Source organism: Sceloporus occidentalis, unplaced genomic scaffold (genome assembly GCF_023333645.1).
Source record: "Sceloporus occidentalis isolate IW3139 unplaced genomic scaffold, rSceOcc1.0.p SCAF_3, whole genome shotgun sequence".
Lineage (NCBI taxonomy): Eukaryota > Metazoa > Chordata > Lepidosauria > Squamata > Phrynosomatidae > Sceloporus > Sceloporus occidentalis.
This window is the reverse complement of record NW_028316983.1, coordinates 128,736,500-128,754,924: the sequence shown is the minus strand read 5'-3', so window position 1 is coordinate 128,754,924 and position 18,425 is coordinate 128,736,500. Positions and strand designations below refer to the sequence as shown.

General features: G+C 39.1%; 1 protein-coding gene across 1 annotated transcript in view; it reads right to left on the bottom strand.

Annotated features, from left to right (window-relative positions):
* The window catches only part of DIAPH1 (diaphanous related formin 1), a 114,706-nt gene that overhangs the window by 74,442 nt on the left and 21,839 nt on the right, over positions 1-18,425 (bottom strand). Inside the window, exons 2-4 of the mRNA XM_089516182.1 lie at positions 8,705-8,731; positions 4,651-4,809; positions 4,014-4,115 (exon numbers count right to left, since the gene is read on the bottom strand). Coding sequence (XP_089372308.1) covers positions 4,014-4,115; positions 4,651-4,809; positions 8,705-8,731 — 288 coding nt within the window. The remainder of the gene's footprint in view (positions 1-4,013; positions 4,116-4,650; positions 4,810-8,704; positions 8,732-18,425) is intronic.

Genomic DNA, 18,425 nt, shown 5'->3' with positions numbered 1-18,425 from the left:
ACTGACGGGTATTTTCATCACAAGGAAGAATACTTAACCCTTGACAGAATATTGTAATGCTTGCACTGCTCCTTTATTCAAGCTCCCTCATTAAGGAGGAATATAAATAATGGATTACTATTTTAATTTTAAAAGCAATTGTTCATAAAAGTACTGATGCTTCTCTAGACAGAAAAAATCAAAATGTTCAAAACTTTCTCAGAGGAAAAAAAATGCTGATAACAACTTATGTAATCATGAATTGAAAAGAAGGCGGGAAACAGTGGAAATGATTTAGATAATTATGCAATTTTGATACAAAACAAAACTAGGAGGAATGGAATTAATGAATCTGTCATCCAGAACTAATGATAGCATTAAGGTCTCCCCTTCCAAACTTGTCTGCTGCTAACCAGCCCTGGGCTTGAAAGCACCAGTCTGGGCTCAAAGAAGCTGGTGAACGAATGCTGCATGAGGGGAATGGCTTGCAGCTCTTACTTTCACTGGCTAATCTAGATGGTGCTTTTTATTCCTTTACTCTCTCTGTATTCTCTTTCCTGCCTCAAATGTCCCACTATCAATCCAAATTAGTTAATTAAGCAATGTAACTTCTCAGAACTTCCCACAGCATCCCCTTAATGCCTCTAGGCATTCAATGGAGAAGAGAGCTCCAAATCCCCCCTTCCAAGGATGAGCAACCTCTGAGGGTCAGGCCCCATTTTGTTCCAGGAATCTCTAGTCTCTTCCATGCATTCTTTATTCCTGACTCTAGGCAATAAGAGAGTCTCAAATGGGACATTTCAGGGGAGACTAAACAACTCTACTATTCTTTTAAGAGCAAAGACAGTACGGTCTAAACTCTGTAACACAAGCAAAACTATATAAACTGTGTAACAGAAAGAGCAAACAAAAACCATAGGGCAAAGATTTCTTTCTCAGATAGATGCTTGATTGACATTTAATTCTTTATTTGTGTTCTCTGTTTTAATTATATTTTTAAATTCATCATACTACAGCCGGCCCTTCTTATACACGGATTTTTTATACACGGATTTAAGCATACACAGTTTGAAAATGTTCCAAAAAAGTATAAATTTACCTTGATGTTCCATTTTTTATTAGGGACACCATTTTGCTATGTCATTATATGTAATGGGACTTGAGCACACACAGATTTTGTTATACACGGGGGATCTTGGAACCAAACCCCAGCGTATAACAAGGATCCACTGTATCTTGTTGGTTTCAAAAGAGCTCACTGCTCTGAGTGGTGCAAATATCAGATGGACAGACAAAGTTTTATCTATAAATTTCAGCTATAAGTATCTCTTAAACAGCACAATTGTGAGAATGTATCAGAAAAAAATGGCAAGAAATCCTGAGAATAAAATGATACATTATACAGATATTGCGGGATATAATAACAAATGTTTAGGAAAATACTGTACATGAGGAACAAAGGAGAGGGGAAAAAATAGAAGAGAATGACATGACAGAAACATAGGAATGCACTAGGTCATTACTGCATAAGGAGAATAAAATGTGGCTTGGAAATCTAGCCGCCCCTTGGAGACCAACTGATTTATTACAGCATGAGCTTTTGTGGATTTGAAGCCACTTTTTCAGATGTACTGATGGCATTCAGTAATAAGCCACAGCATTTAATAACAATGGCATAGTTTTGATTACCATATTAATTCCTATAGCCAAAATAGCTTGAAGATTTCCAAGCAGGTGAGTTGTTTACTTGACTGACCAGTTGGGATAGTGAAGAATTTTAGAACAGCACTGCTGGATAAAATGATAGCTTCACCACAGTCCAATATCCTGATTGCTAGGGACAACAAGACACATCTAGGAATGCCACAAAGCAGAATGTGAAGCTACCTCCTCCAGTTCAAACCCATCATCTCCAATTTACTGGCACACACACTCTGAAAGAAGGCTGCCAGCAACTGACATGACTAGCTGCCACACACAGGTCTAACTTCCATTAATCTGTCTAATTGAACTTTAAGCTAACAATAAGAAGATGGCATACATAGTTCCACTTTACCAACAATGGGGGCAAATGGGAGAAGGTTGGTAATAAAAACAAGAAGTGCAAACCATAGTATGTGAATATGTTGGCAACACAAACCATGGGTTTATTTCAAAGGTACTGAGAACATAAACCTAGTACAGTATGCTATGATCTGTGGACTGAGCAATTGTATCCATTAGGTTCACTTTTTTAAAAACCCATCAATACGCTTGGTACCACAGAGCTGTGCTACATGAGCAGAAGCATTTTTCAAATAATACTGTAAAGCAACTGACAATCTGACAGTGTTCTTTCAGCTGATCAACAGGCATATTATAGAATTACAATATTAACAACACACTACAAGTTTTTGTTTTTTTAAAAAAATAGCTTTAAGTACAAGATTCTTATCAAAACTTATGATAAAAAACCACTATGTGTGAAATGTCACAATTTTATAAAATGTTTCTAAACCAAGCTTCCCGAACTTAGTTTTGTTCTATACTATTATGACTGACTGAAAGAAATTTTATTTTCTAAATGTAATCTAAGATATCTACAATTTTTAACAAGTCACAGCTTGAATGTCCATTAGTGAAACATTTAGAGAACTATCATTCTGAATATTGCAAGCAATAGACAAAGTAAGGCAAAAGACATGTCAGGAGACAACAGCTATATTGACTTCACATTGTTATACGGTGGAACCTTGCCATACGTGGGGGATCTGTTCCGGATCCCGCCGCGTATGGCGATTTCCGCCTATGCTCGAGCCCCATTGTAAACAAAATGAACATCATTTTGCTTGCACAGGAGATCAGTCCAATAGTCCAATGCAGAAAAGTCTCTCCATACTGGTTTAATCCAAAAGGGATGACATAACAAGAACCTATTCCAAGAGCCATCCCCTCCCCGGGATTGATAGAATGGATTCAGTAGATGGAATGCAGAGAGCCTTAACAGACTTTATTTGTATGGGGTGACTACAACCACCTTGCTCTGTCATGTCAATGTAATTAAAAAGAAAGAGCTATTGCTCTATTCTTATACACTGCACCCACGTCATACGTGGGCACCTTTTATGCGGCTTTCAGCTTATGCTGAAAGCCACGCAACAGGCAAATGCCCCACATCATGCACAAGCCCCATTCTATCCAGCGGGACTCGAGCATATGCACTATTTGCCTTATGCAGGGGGTGGGTGGGTTCGGAACGGATCCCCCGCGTAAGGCAAGGGCACATTGTATTTTTCTATGAATCATTTTTGGAGAAGATTAGAAATGCTTCACATTGCACCAATTTATTGCAGTTTCTGCTTGGAAACATTTATCTTTGAGTTGCGTCTTTAATAGGCCTAATAAAGATATTATCCTTCTATGAATTTTATAATGCTTTCTAACACATATATTTTGTCATTAAGAAAGGTTTGTTTTGTAATACTCTACTTTACTTAAAAGAGATGAGCCATTTACACAACTTTCTATTTCTTGGTACTGTATTAAAGTAGCATTTTCAGCATTCCAAAATAATGACTGCCTGGAATAATATAAAACCATAGCACTATCATCCCTGCATTCCAAGGGTACAAATGAGACTAAGAGGTAGTGGTGATGGTTAGGTATCAAATTAAGCCATAGTTAACATGAACGTGGGCTTCCTGCTCCTCTTTCAGTATGGCCACACAGAGATTGGAAACTTCTGCTTTCCTTTTAGATTACACATAGAGCAAATTCTGACCCACTATCCTTTAACAGCTTCTTCCTTGTGGCTGCATGAAACACTACACTGTACAATCCAGAGGACAGTGTGACCAACTCCATATCCCTCATAGAGTGCTTAATCTCTTTCTGAACCTGAAAAGCACTTTTTAAAACAGCTCTTTATATTATAACAGGGAGGGCACAAAACCTCCATTATAACAGGGAGGGTTCATCACAAAAAGGACAAATCCTGAGAAGCATTCTCTAGATTGAGATCATTGCACCTTGGCTTTCAAGGCCCAAGAACTCACAGCTTTTGAAGTATGCAGGTACTGGGAGACCATCTCTCTCTTGATGCCAATATCTTTCTCTCTTAGAGGCTGCTGTTTTTCCTCGTTTAGATTCATATCCACCTATTGAAAAAAGCAAAAAAAGATGTCCTTTAATACAAAGAAGGCTTGTTAAAATCTCAGGAGGGATGCATTGCCATCTCTGTTCCACATTTTATAGTCTCTCTTTCCAATTAACGTTGGTTTTTGTTGTTGTTGTTGTTTTTGCTTTTCTGTAGCAAATAAGTCAAAGTTCAATCACCATGAGAGCAGAAGGAAAATTCTGGAATCCCAGAAGTTATTTAAATCTTACATGGACAGGAATGGTGTGGGAAGAAGGGGAAGGGGCTATCAAGATGCTGTCAACATGGAAATAGAACCAAAGTGGACCTCTAAATCTTGCCAAGCTTTTTAGGGCCTTACTTTACTCATTTCTGACCCATGATGGGGCATTTTAGGATCACCATATGACAGGAACAACTTGAAGGCATACAACAACAACAAATGTGAATGCATCATGATGTGTTTTTCTACCTTGGGAAGGTGAATATTAAATTGATAGTATCACCTCCAAATATCTAATTAGGAGCAGAGAAAGAAAGCTGTTTAAACAACTTACCAGCATCTGCTCAAAGAGGACCAGCACATCCTCATCTGAGATTTCCTGAAGAATCTGACCTGAGCCAGGAACATCTGAATAGGAAGCAGAGGAATTCCTATGAGCCACATTAGGCTTCTCCTTCTCCTTCTTTATCCTCATGCTGGTGAATCTCTCAAGCTGATAAAGAAAAGGGAAAATTAACAAAGCTGTTTTTCTATTCCTCCTTTTTTATTAAATGTACAGATTCTGTTACTTTCTTAACTCTTATGGATGAATGTTTTGGAGGTATTTTTAATGTATTTTTGGAAGTACAATACATTTTTTCAACATTAAACACCATTAAAAATAGTAGTGGTTTTGTAGTCTTGAAATAGGTGGATGTGCTAGTCTTTTATACACACATATGCACTACATCAGTGGTTCTCAAACAGTAGGACAGGATCCCAAGGAGGGGTATGAGTTGCTCAAGAAAGCACAAGACTTGGAAGCCCTGATCCCCCTCCACCCAAACTTTTTCTTTCCTGGAGTAGAAGAGAAAAGCAAGGAGAATGCTTGGAGCCTCTCCCTAAGGGAGTAGAAGAAGGAGGAAGAGGAGAGATGTTTCCTTATAACATGTTAAAATATTAATATACATGAATGCATGGATGAAAACACGACTACGAAATAAAATAATTTTATTAATATACTATGTTGGGGAGGGAATCAACATCTACATATTGATATAAAGGGGGGGGGCACAAGGGTAAAAGGTTTGAGAAGCACTGTGCTAGATGGATTAAAGAACCAGTGTATTTAATTGTATGTGCAAAATGTTAGTTACTTATATTCTGAGCAACTGAAAATGGCAAAAGTCAAAACATTTAGCTAATAAATTAATATAGTTCTGTTTGTTAATCACCCTAGAGAGAGAGAGAGAGGAGAAGTAGTAGTAGTAGTAGTAGTAGTAGTGATTAAATGCTTGCTTTCAGGACAAACTTGTCAGAAGTACTGTTTGCTTTTAAATCACCTAACTGCAGATATATAGACCTCTTTATGTTATTTTATAAGAAAAAAAGGGGGTGGACCATACAAAAGCTAAAAAATATTCCAAAGAAATGATGGCATCATCACTGAGAAGATCCCCTCTGTTATGACCATTCAAAAATCTCAGTTTGATGTTGGCAGGAGTGTACAGAAAGGGTCAACAGGAAAAGGCCACTCTTTTATGGACATAGGACCCAATCTATCCATGGCTTTAAAAAAGTGGACACCACTTTAAGTCCTGTAGCTCCATCCTATGGAATCGTGGGATTTGTAGTGTTATGTCTTTAGCTTTTGGCCATTAAGGTGGTGTCAAACTGCATTATTTCTACAGTGAATCTATGGTTCAGAATTTCCAAGTACTCCAGCACGTAGGCGTGTACAAACATACTGAACATCATCAGGCTACCAATGACACTTCAGACTAAATTTTGGAATGACCTCATCCAGAAAACTCACATGGTTATTAAAGAAAATGTAAGACAAGGTAGAACTTTATGGTTCCCTATAATTTAGTGTCCATGAAGCGCAGCAGTAACCCATAGCCTAATTTGAAGATATCCATTACCACTGCAGATTCATGGGAAGCTGAACCAAGAGGGAAAGGAAATCACACAGTTTACTCAGGAAATCTTGGGAGTTTGTCATGAGAAATAGCTTTTTCAAGAACAGGGTGTGGGAGACCAAGTTACCGGGGGGGGGGGGGGGGGTGTTCAGCCAGAAAGATCTAAAAGTAGATTTTCCTTCAGTAAGGAAATATTACTACCACCATCTAAATAACTGGAAAGACACACACACACACACTCTGTGAGGTATTCACAACCTCTGACATCTCTTAGGTATTAACTTGCCTCAGTGAACTAAAGACTATTCATGAATATGGTAGGATTCCCCATTACAAGAATTCAATCCACATACTCAGGTTGAACTACTCAAAGGTATGCATAGTGTACTTCTGTAGAACCAATGAACATCATCAGTACAACCCCATGCCAGTGGAGCCCAAGTTAAAAAAAATGACTGCTATTTTATCCACAAATTTCTTAGGAATTTGTTCACAGCAGGCCACAAAGGGTTCGCCAACTGTATTTGTGCAGAAATGTATATGACATCTTTCACTACTGAGTATAGTCCTTGGATGGCATTAAGCAGACGTTATGGTGATGGGAAAGATCTCTGTGTCACTAACACCCCAATGAGTCAACTGTAAAATGGATTTTAGCCTATGTCATATTTGTCACAGTCTCCCTTCAAAGTCACTCTAACCTTCATGTTGCTTTAACTATTTCACTATTCCCAGTACTGTGATGAACCACAGAGCTGAATGGGATTTCCTGAACAGAAAACTGTACATAAGAGCTGTCATGTCACCTGGGTCATCTCCTCATTCTAAAAATCATACAGTGCATCAACATGACTGTCAACAATGTCAGGAGAAAAATGCCCCACATCCTTCAGGAATGCATCAGCCTCAGGAAGTAGGCAATTCAAAATGCCCATAACTTGATTCCTGCAGCACATTTAGATGTAATTTTCATAAAAATATGTCTTCCTTTCCCAAATCCATTGAAATATCATATCTAGAAGATAAACAACTGCTATCCATTATTAATTAGGTTGACCTATGATCAGGTTAGTAATCATCCAAGAACAGTTACCTGGGGCCTCAGAGAGGACACAGGTATGCAATCAGCATGAGAGGCAGTGCTGCAGACAGAGTTCAGGTTATTTATTTATTTATTTTAAAAAGGCAATAGACAAAGACAAAGATCCACACGTCTTGGGAAAAGGCCAATATGAATGAGGAACACAGATGGGACTGTGTGCAGTCTGAAAAGTCAGTTAACATGCTCTATCAAAGCAAGTGCTTGGTGCAATGGCACGCCAGAGAGACAGCACAAGCAAAAAGCTGGCAACAGAAGCACAAGAGAAGACTGCACACAGAAACTACAATGGGGTAGTGGGAAGAGTTACAGATAATATGTCCTATCTGTCCCAGTAAAAAACCTTGTCTTGACATTTTGGAACAACTAGTATTTCCAAACACTTCTATTTTACAATAGCAGAGTCTAGAAGTCACTGAAGCATCTGTGTCTATGCCCAGATCTGTATTAGCTAATAAAGGATACAGCTCACAGAAAGCACATTTAATATTTGCTGTCACACAAGCACTTACCAGAATGAGCAGCACTCCCAAGATTCAAACCTGAATCTTAAAGGAAGCTGCCTATGCCAGGTAGCATTGATCTAATAACCAAAAGGACTTCAGTAGATCCAAAAACCAAAAGGGTTTCCACCTTATTTGCATTAAGTTTCAGTTTATTCACCTACAGGCCATCTTTCTCTGCTGTGTAGACATTAGTTCAGGATTTCCATCTCCTCTGTAAAATCTGGTTTGGGTGCACACATTCATGAGAGCACACGCAGGTACATCAGAAGGATACTTTAAATATTTTTGCATGATCCCATACAGGTGGGGTTAGATGTATGTTAAAAAGGGCAGGAGAGACGATGAATGCTTGTGATTCCCTGTAATCCAGTATCCAGGGGGCAGAGCAGCAACTTGCAGGTATGAACCAAAACACACAAATATGGTGCTATCCAGCCCCACTTCTACAAGGCATCCAAGAAGGATAGCACGGGCAATGATATCAAATACCTCAGTGAGAGATAAATGAAATTTGTATTCTCCTCTCTGCCTCCTGGTGCAGGTTATCTAGTGGGAGCCAAGACAATTTCTCTCCTATGATCAGGTTAGAACCCAGCCTGAAAGAGAATCCAACTTTTGCAAGAAAGCCATAGTCAAACACCCACAGAGAGCTCCTTGCAACAAAAGCCAACATGAATAAGAAACACAAGGACGGCGACATCCCAGTTTTAAAAAGGAAGTGCTTGGTGCAAGGCAATATGTACATGGCATGCCAACAGAAACTGCCATCAAAGAGCTAGCAACAAAAATGGAGAGCATCCTCATACAGAACTCATGGAAAGGAGAAATGTTGCAAACAACACAGATGATGCTAAAGAAATAATTGAAAGTGATCATTCTTACCTCATCTGCCATCACCCTCTTCAGATTCTGTGATTTGAGGAAAGAAGGAGAAAAAACAGAATTAGTGTCACAGGAAAATTCCAAGTAGAAAAGAAAGGGGATGGGCAATCTATATAAAACAAAGAGTATTAATTATCTGATTTTTGCATATTACAATCTTAACCAAACAGAGCACATTTTAACATTTCAAAAAGTTTATCCCACATTCTTAAGATCTTATTCAGCAACAGGGGCCAAGAAGACCTAAAGGAGTATTTGCTTTGAAGCCTGAAAATGCTCTAAACCAGTGCACTATCTAAAAGGAAACATCACAGAACAAATATAAGGGGAAGCTTCTTGGAATATTGTAGTATCACTTTTAATATGAAAATGCTTATTGCCCCCCTGTGCCACAAAAAGCATGTTTCAGAGTTAGAATTGTTGGTTATGCTGGCTGTGGACAGATGCACCAAGGTGTTTAGAATCACCACCTCCCAACACACCACTACAGGAAAATATGAAGACAACAACAAGGAGCTTTTTGTGGAACAATCAAAACTTGGGGGGATAGGAAATGGATGGGAAAGAAAGTGGCAAAGCACTTGGATAATGGTCTTCAAACTTGTGGGGCTTGGGTGACAACCCTAGTGCCCCCCCTCATGCTAACTTGTTGGTATAGGCCTACTGTTCTACTGCAAATTTAAAATAGCGAATCTTGGTTGTTGCTCCCTTTGCACCCAATCACTCTGGGAGCAGCGAAAAAGCAGCTAGCTGAGCAGTGACCAAGAAGCCTCCCACCCATTCCAGCCTTGTGGCAAAGGCCAGTGCAGGCAAGAAGCTTCTCAATCAGTGTTCCTTACAAGAACTTCTTGCCACTACTAATGAAAGATGCAGCTAAGAGAGTGAGCTTGTGCAGACAGGAGAAGAGCAGGAGAGATATCACTGAACAAAGTGAGGCTTCATGGTGGTTTTAAGGGACCTTGAAAAGAAGTTTCATGCAACCCACATCCCCACCTATGGTCCAAAAGGCTATTGGTTCCCATGTCTTCTTTGTGCACCAATGTTTCAACTAAGGGCCCTCATGCTGTCCCCTTTCCCCCTCACTGCCCCCTCTGGATCCTTCCACCGCCCCCTGGGAGGATTATACTGCCTGCTTTGGGAATCACTGCACTAGGATTTCTCAAATGAACAGCATGTGTCAGTTATGCGAAAAGTCTTTAATTTTGTTTGGCCCAGATTTATGCTTTAATTAGGTGGTATAAAAAACAGCAATAAAACAGCAATAAAAACATAAGACTAACAATCATTCAAAACATCACTGCATGCATCACTGACATAATTGACTGCATTATACTTGTGTTTTATCAGCCACCTCAGAGAAAGGGAAAATATATAACCACAAAATCAGCCTCAAATTGCATCTAATTGGCAGACTTTAAAAATATGAATGAACACAGTGGGTATGCAAGGTGCTAGCTTAACCCTTTCTTTTCCTGGAGAATTATGGGAGGAAATCCCTCCCCACTGAAGATATAGTTTGCATTGGGAGTAAACATTCCTTTTGTGTGTACTGGAGGATGTTCTTCACATGCAAATTACATGTTCAGAGGAGATACTTTATTAATCACTGCAACAGAAAGGGTTACATTCATTCTCTGTGCTTACTAGGATCCTGAAAACTGTCAGCCTCCACCAGCTGGAACCTTCTAGATTTTTAAAAATAGAGCATAAATCTAATATTGTACTAACACATCATAATGTCACCTCTGCCCTGCAATTCTCTATGCATCCAAAAGCCTATTCTCAAGAATCCCCAGAAGTACACCCCCCCCCCCTGCTTTTTTGGGACACACAGAAAGGCCTGCCTCTTCTTGCTTTCACTGATAGAAGCCAGTCCATCAGTGGAATAACCCCTTTGAATCCTGAAGTAGATCCTCACATCTATATTTGCCAAAAATCTGTTTTTAAGTAAAAGTTAGATTAAGCCAACATAAAGCAGTGTAATGCACAATTACACCATAAGTGCCCTTCATCAGTTTTCACTCTGTGCTGCAGTCTGGAATAATGAATGGGCTTTCATAAAATTAAGATTCATGCTAGTTTCCTATATCAGATAAAAATGTTTAAATAATGTGAGCGGTATCAAGCTGAAATGAGATACTTTGGAGCTCCATCAATTTAAATGGGAAGAAGCAGGCATATGATTTAAATCTCATTTTATTATGATTATTAAGTGTGGTGTAAGAAACAACACACTGTAATGCCCTTCGCTGACCAATGAAATCTAAGTTATGGCTAGGCCTTTACATGAGCAAATACAAAAGAGGAGAAAAGAAATGTTCAGTCTGAATGAAGCTGTGACAACTTGAAAGAGGTCAGGAATGCAAAACACAGCCAAATTTGGAAGCAGGCGGAAGACAGTTGGGCAAAACCTCAATTAGGGTCTAGTAAAAAGAACTCAAAAATAATGGAGGGAAGACATAGAGTGGCCAACTGGATAGCAGCAGTGGTGGTGGGTGACACTGATGTTGAGAGAACATCAGTGACACCATACTAACACATGCACATAGGGAGGCAAAGATGAACCTCCTTGTGAGATCCTCTCACCAAGAAAACCCTATGATGAGACAATCCCAAGCAAAACAAAAGGCAGGACTAGAAAACGAACTGTGACATAGAGGGGGCAAAATCACAATAAACAGATGAGCCAAGGGCACAGAAAAACTCAAAAGATAGGAATATAAGAAGGAGAAACATTCAATAATGCAAACACTGTCCGAAGCAGCATCACATATATTACATGATCATGGAATGTGAGAAGAATAAGCCAAGGAAAAGGGAAATAGAATGCATAACATACAATACTAGGGTGAGTGAGGTAAAATGAGCCACTTTGACTCAGACAGCTACATAATGTTCTATTCAGGAAATGAAAAAACACGAAGAATTGGGGTGACCTTCATACTAAGGAGATATGTGGCAAAAGGAGTCAAAGGATACAATGCAAAGACTGAATCATGTTGATAAGGCTCCATGCAGGCTGAGGACGAGGAAATCGAGAGATCCCATGAAGGAGTCAAGGAAGTAATTGATAACACATCAGCACAGGACTTTGAGCGAATCATAGGAAACTAGAATGCTAAAGTAGGAAGCAAAGAAAAATCAAAAGCAGTAGGAAAATTCAGAAAAGGTAAAAGAAATGAAGCAGGTGGGCATCTGATAGAATTTTGTGAGGCCAACAATCTGTTCACTACAAACACCTTTTTCATACAACCAGAGAGGAGACTGTACACTATACACATGGACATTGTCGGTTGGCCAATACAAAAACAAAATAGATTATATAACTGGAAGCAAAAGACAGATAAACTCCATTCTGGCAGTCAAAACTAGACCAAATGCTGACTTGTAGTACAGATCATGAACTACTTATATCAAAAGTTAAAGCTGAAGAAATCAAAACCAGACATTATACCAGAATATGATTTGAACAATAACTCAATAGAATTTACTGACAATTAAGAAACAAATTTGCACTATTAAGCATAATTGACAGAGTTCCAGAAGAACAATGGTCTATGGAACATGTTATGGCCAGAGACATAATAAAGCAAAAATGTTTTATCACAAGGTATATAATATGACCAGGGAACTATGGCCATGGACATAACAAAGCAAAAACGCAGATAGGCAGTGACCAAAAAGAAAGAGAAGCTACGATGGATGACACTGGATATAGACTTGTCCTTTTTTTGTTATAGTTACACTTAATCTTTGTTAGTTCCCTATGTAATGGTAAGGATCCTTAGGGAAGAATTTCTACATTAAATGTAATTTCTAAAATTCAGTAGGTTTAATAGCACTAACCAAGATGTCACAAAATTATAACAACTTTTGATATTGCCACAACTCATCAGACTGGAAGCTTAGAAAAACAGGGCATACAGGTAAGATAAAAGTTGTTATGTTGTGGCCAAAAGTCAGCATTAAGTCATAGTCTTAAAACAGAGTGTAGGAGGAAATGGCACACTTAATTGGATTAGGTGCTCTGTCAGGTGTTCTGTAGGTTTCAAGTTGTATCCAGAATTTCTAGGACAAGCACACACGAAGTGTCTGATCTTGTCTTTTTGAGTACAGTAAGCCCTTAGTATCTTCTGGGGTTTGGTTCCAGGAACGTCTGTGGAGACCAAAATCCTTAGATACTTAAGTCCCATTATATACAGTGGTGTAGTGAAAGGGTGTCCCTTATGTAAACTGACAAAATTAAGCTTTGCTTTTTGGAATTTATATATACAGTAGTTTTAAAAATATTTTCAAGCTGTGGATGAATACACAATTGCAGCACTCCTGAGAGATGGCGATTCAACCTCTGTTTAAAGGTCTCCAAAGAAGGAGAGTCCACTACCCACCCTCCCACCCAGTCTTTGGCACTGTTGGAGATAGTTTTATAATAAAGAAGTTCTTCCTAACATTTAAGTGGAATCTCTTTTCCTGTAGCTTGAATCCATTGGCTTGTTTTCTAGTGTCTGGAGCAGCCAAAAAGTTCACTCCATCACAAAACATCCCTTCAGATATTACAGTATTTAAAGGTGGCTAACATGTTACCCCTCAGTTTTCTCTTTTTCAAGCTAAGCACCCCCAGCTCCTTACGTTGTTCCTCATAAGACTTGATTTCTAGGCCTCAATATCATCCTTGTTAACCTTCTCTAGGATACTCCCAACCTTTCAATATCCTGACATTCTAGCTTGTCAATGTCCTTCTTCAACTGTAGTACACACAGAATGGCGCAGAGCAATGCAGATGAAGTCTGAAAAGCAGAATACTACTTCCCTTGATCTGGACACTATACTGTTATTGATGCAGCGGTGAATTGCACTGATGTTTCTGGCTATCACTTTATTTTGTTAGCTTTAGCCTAGCTCTCCTGTTTCTCAAGGTCATTTTGAATTCTGATACTGCCCTTTAGGGTATTCGCTACTCATCACCCAACCCCACCCCACCTCACCCTGATACTACTGCAGTTGCATTTGGGAGCTTGCTGTCTGCGGATGCTCAGATCCACAGATGGCAAGCCCATAGATGGCGAGGCCCCACTGTATTTGATTTTTTTTAAAAAAAGCTTTTTTTGGTTTGGTATGTATATTTTCCTTCACATATTCATGTACATTCATAGTTTAACATTTTATAAGGAAATAGCTCTCCTCCTGCTGCTGCTCCCCCCTTGGAAAGGAACTCCAAGCACCCTTCTTGCCTTTCTCTTCCCCTTAAGACAGAAAAATGTGGGAAGTGGTGGAGGGATCAAGGCCTCCAAGTGTAATGTCCTCTCTCACAGCCCACCTGGGGGTCCTGCCCCACAGTTTGAAAACCACTGGTTCACAAGCTTGTCTATAAGAATATCATGGGGAATCTTGTCAAAAGCCTTACTGAAATCAAGATATACTATACCGATAGAATTTCCCTGATCTACCAAACTTGTGCAGCCAATATGGTGGAGTGATCTGAACACTAGACTAGGATTCCAAGAGACCAGGGTTCAAATTCTTGCTCAGCCATAGAAACCTAATGAGTGATTTTGGGCCATGTCACACCATCTCAGTCTCAGAGGAAGGCAATGGCAAACCTCCTCTGAACAAATCTTACCCGTGAGACAGGTTCACCTTAGGGTTGCTATAAGCACAGAAACCTCTGTGACAGGTTCACCGTAGGGTTGCTATAAGCCAGAATTGACTTAAAGGCACACAACAACAAACCAAGCTTGTAACTCTATCACAATGAGATTAGTTTGGCAAGGTTTTTATTTTGTTTTGTTTTTGTTTTGAGAAACCCATAGTAGCTCTTAGTAACTATTGCATTCTTTTCTAAGTGTGCACAGACATATCTGTTCTAAAACCTTTCCTGGAATCAGCATCAAGCTGACTGCTTGCTAGTTGCTCAAGTCCTCTTTTACACTTCTGGGCAACTAATTTGATAATAAAAGGGAACAAAATAGTTTAAGTCAATACAAACCAGACTATACTATAGCTTGTTTAAAACCTTCTGAAAGCTAGGAGGGGGGAAAAGGCAACGTAATGATGTAATTATTGATCTATGGCCAACACTGTCCCCCGTATGAGTGGCCTCTATAGCTATCCATACAAAAGGTACTATACTACACCCTCAGACTTCTTGACACACTGCTCTGCTCTTTACTGTTTCAAAGTTCACTGAAATGTGAAACATTATATTTCCAAACCTGTCTGTCACTTAGGAATCTGTCGAGAAGCTTAAGTGTGCAGCTATGAAGAACAAAGTATAAATAATTTCCACTTCAAATAGCAAACTTCATAAAATTTGCATTTCTCACACCTGTTACACTTGAGCAAGACCACTTTTTACAAAGCCCTGGTGTGCCTTGCAACACAGTATGAGTGAATAGTTGATCAAATATTTATGTAACCCTAACTTAGTTAGGGTTGAACACACAAGATGCTACATCTAATGTTGAGTTTAGTAATGTTACCTTTTGGATTATAATCCCCAGAATCCTCCAATCAGCATGGTCCCTCTGGTTGGGGGAACCTGGAAGTTGTAGTCCAAAAGTAACTATCCAAGCTTTAGTCTACCGTCCCATGCAAATTGCTGTAAACAACTAAGCAAGTATGAATATGATTGGCGCATACATCGGATTCCCAGTGCATCCCATGTACACAGCCTTGAGTCCCAACATGGAGCAAAGATGGTATCTAAAACACTATTTAAATTATGAATGTGGGACTAGAGTACACAGCTGGGGAGTTCTGCACTGTGAGCATTATTGTTCAAAATTCCAAGTGAATACAGTACAAATCAAATGCTGATCAAAAATATACTTTCTTTTGTTAGGGATGAAAAATCAAATTAAAATATGTATATGTAAATCCTCTAATCTCCCTACCAAAATATTTGGGCAGGGCGTTGGCATCAGTTTGAGGAACTGTGATGAAATACTGTTTTTTCCGTTTCTACAGCAACCTGGTCAAAGTTTCCTCCCACAACGAGCCAAACAGAAGCTGCTGACCAGACCTGGAACATATAAAGTATGAACAGTTGTGGGTGTGCCCACACTCTCACAAGCAAGCATAAAACGTAGACAGGAAAGTAATGAGGAAATCCTAAAGTAAGAAGAGCGAGAAGACAATACAACAGTACGTTACCCAACTATCGATTAACCAAGACATGCAAAACTTGCTGCATACCATGTCTCTGAACTCTTTCAGCAACTTTTATGACTCAGTAAAACTGAGCTCAGCATATCATAGCAAGAAAGCTTTCACAAGGCCTGATACCATTTTCAGTTAGCCCAGTAGTGGGATGAAGAAAAGAGGAGACATTTCATTTGCTGATTCCAATACACACAAAAGTTGTTCTTTCTTGCTTAACTCAAAATTATATTCTTGGTATTTCTAAAATAATTTGTCTACAACTATTGCACTTATTAGCTAATCAGTACAGTAAAGTGTTCTCACATATCATTGTTGACCAGCTTTATGCTGCATACACAAAATCATACACTCATGCTGAGTGTTCACCACCACCACTCCAGTTCTATAATTAGCAAAATTTTATTATAACCTCGAATTCACCATAAACATTCATAAAGGTAAAGAAAAGGTACTGTAGTTCCTTGTCTAGTCATAACCAACTGTAGGGGGCGGTGCTCATCTCCATTTCTAAGCCAAAGAGCCAACGTTGTCCAAGGACTGCTCTGGTGGTCATATGGCCAGCATGACTTCACCGAACGCTGTTACCTTCCCACTGAGAAGTGGTACCTATCTATCTACTTGCATTTGCATGCTTTCAAAAAGCTGGGACTAGTGACAGGAACACACCCCATCATGCAGCACCCGGAGCTCAAAGTGCCAACCTGTCGATCTTGCAATCATAAGAGTTAGCATTTTAACCTCTGTCTTGAGCAACTGCATAATTCACTAAACATTCATAGGAAAAGGTAAATTATAAATTAATGCAGCAATAAGTTTGTTAAAGGGCATTGGGGAGTAACTAATATATGTTACATAACCTGTACTGTGAACAAGAGCACTCATAAAAATGAAGATACACTACAATATCTTCTTGTTGGTCCCACTTCTATGTATCATGGAAGCAAATGGACATTTCCTGAGATTCTGAATTAACTTTCAACCGATATGCTGATATCCCTTCTGGATCAGGATCTGCCTAACATAACCACACTTTTTTGACTTCCTGATTTGTCCCAAAGATGGAAACCATTTAACATTGTTTTATGTACAAAATTAAGGCAACATATTCAAACACAGATTTTCAGATTGTAGCTATTCTTCATCTAAAGTTGGCATTCAACACTATTATTTCTCATCCACATATCTCTCCGCTATAAGGTTCCTCCATGAAGACTGGGGCAACCCAGGCAAATACCAGTTCCAGAGCAAGAGAAAGAAAGATTTGGACTAGGACTGAAATTAAAAGTTCATTCACATCCTCCACATTCCTGTATGCTCTTTGAGCTGGTCACTTTTTTTAGAGCACTGGATTAAAAGGAGTGAGCACTAAGTTTAAGGGAGGAGACATTTTCCTCACAAACATGTTTGCCTGGTTGGAACCAGCCAGCTTCTCTTGCCAAAGGTTTTCATATCTGAGTACAGCACACACTTACAACTTGCTGTGGTTTGAAACACAGGAAACAAGCCGCACACCCACAGACCTGCAACTAACGGAACAGGCTGCAGTGGTGACATAAGCATCCAAAACTTTTTGAAATTGTGGCATGTCAGCAGTGGCGCCGGACATGGTTTAACAAAGCATTTTAAAAAATAATTTATTGGAACTATTACAGTCTCTATGCCTGCATAACATGAGACCAGTCACAGATAAAATAAATCCCTTGACGCTCTTCTCTAGGAACCATAAAAAGCCTAAAGTCCAAAAATGGGAGCAGAGGGACAAGCTCTAGATCGGAGGAGACAGACAGAATTGGGGAATAACCTGAAGGACAGGAAGTCAAGGGTGTGAGGAAATTACACTTTAGCTAATCCCTAGAGGGGGAAAAACCATCAGTAACACAGTTATTTCATCACTACAGTATTACTGCAATGAACCATGGAGTGCTTTGATGAATTTCAAACATGCTGCCTCAGGCAACAATAGCTTATATGTTAAGCATCTGCCTATCAAAATACTTTCTTCCAAACACATATAAGATCAGGCTTTATCAATGACTTACCACAAAGCCAGCCCTCAAAAGCTCCAACTACCTTCAGAAACTAACTGATTACCAACTGTGCCAAACTACATAAAAGCAGCAAGACCCATTTCTCTGCATAATTCTTAATCCTAACCTGGGCTGAGTCCTCCTGATATTAAGTCAGAATAGAACATAAAGCAACAGAAATACTAGCTGCTCTCTTATCCAAGGTCTTGCTTTTTTCTCTGAAATAAAGGAAAGCAAGAGAAACAGTACTAACAGTTTGATGCCACTTTAACTGCCATGGCACCATCCTACAGAATTCTGGGATTTATCTATGGTATGACAATAAAAAAAATAAAGAATTTAACGACTATTTGATAAGAAAATCTTTGTTGAGATTTTGGGCAAAACATAAAAGAAAATGGTGTACTGAAGTGCCCTTCTGGATCTTAACGCACAAAAAAATTTTCAGCAGATGGAAAGCATAAAGAGAAAACTAGTATTTTTACAAGGATCTAATCAAATGGTAAATGTGTCATTTAAATCAAGAGAAGAGA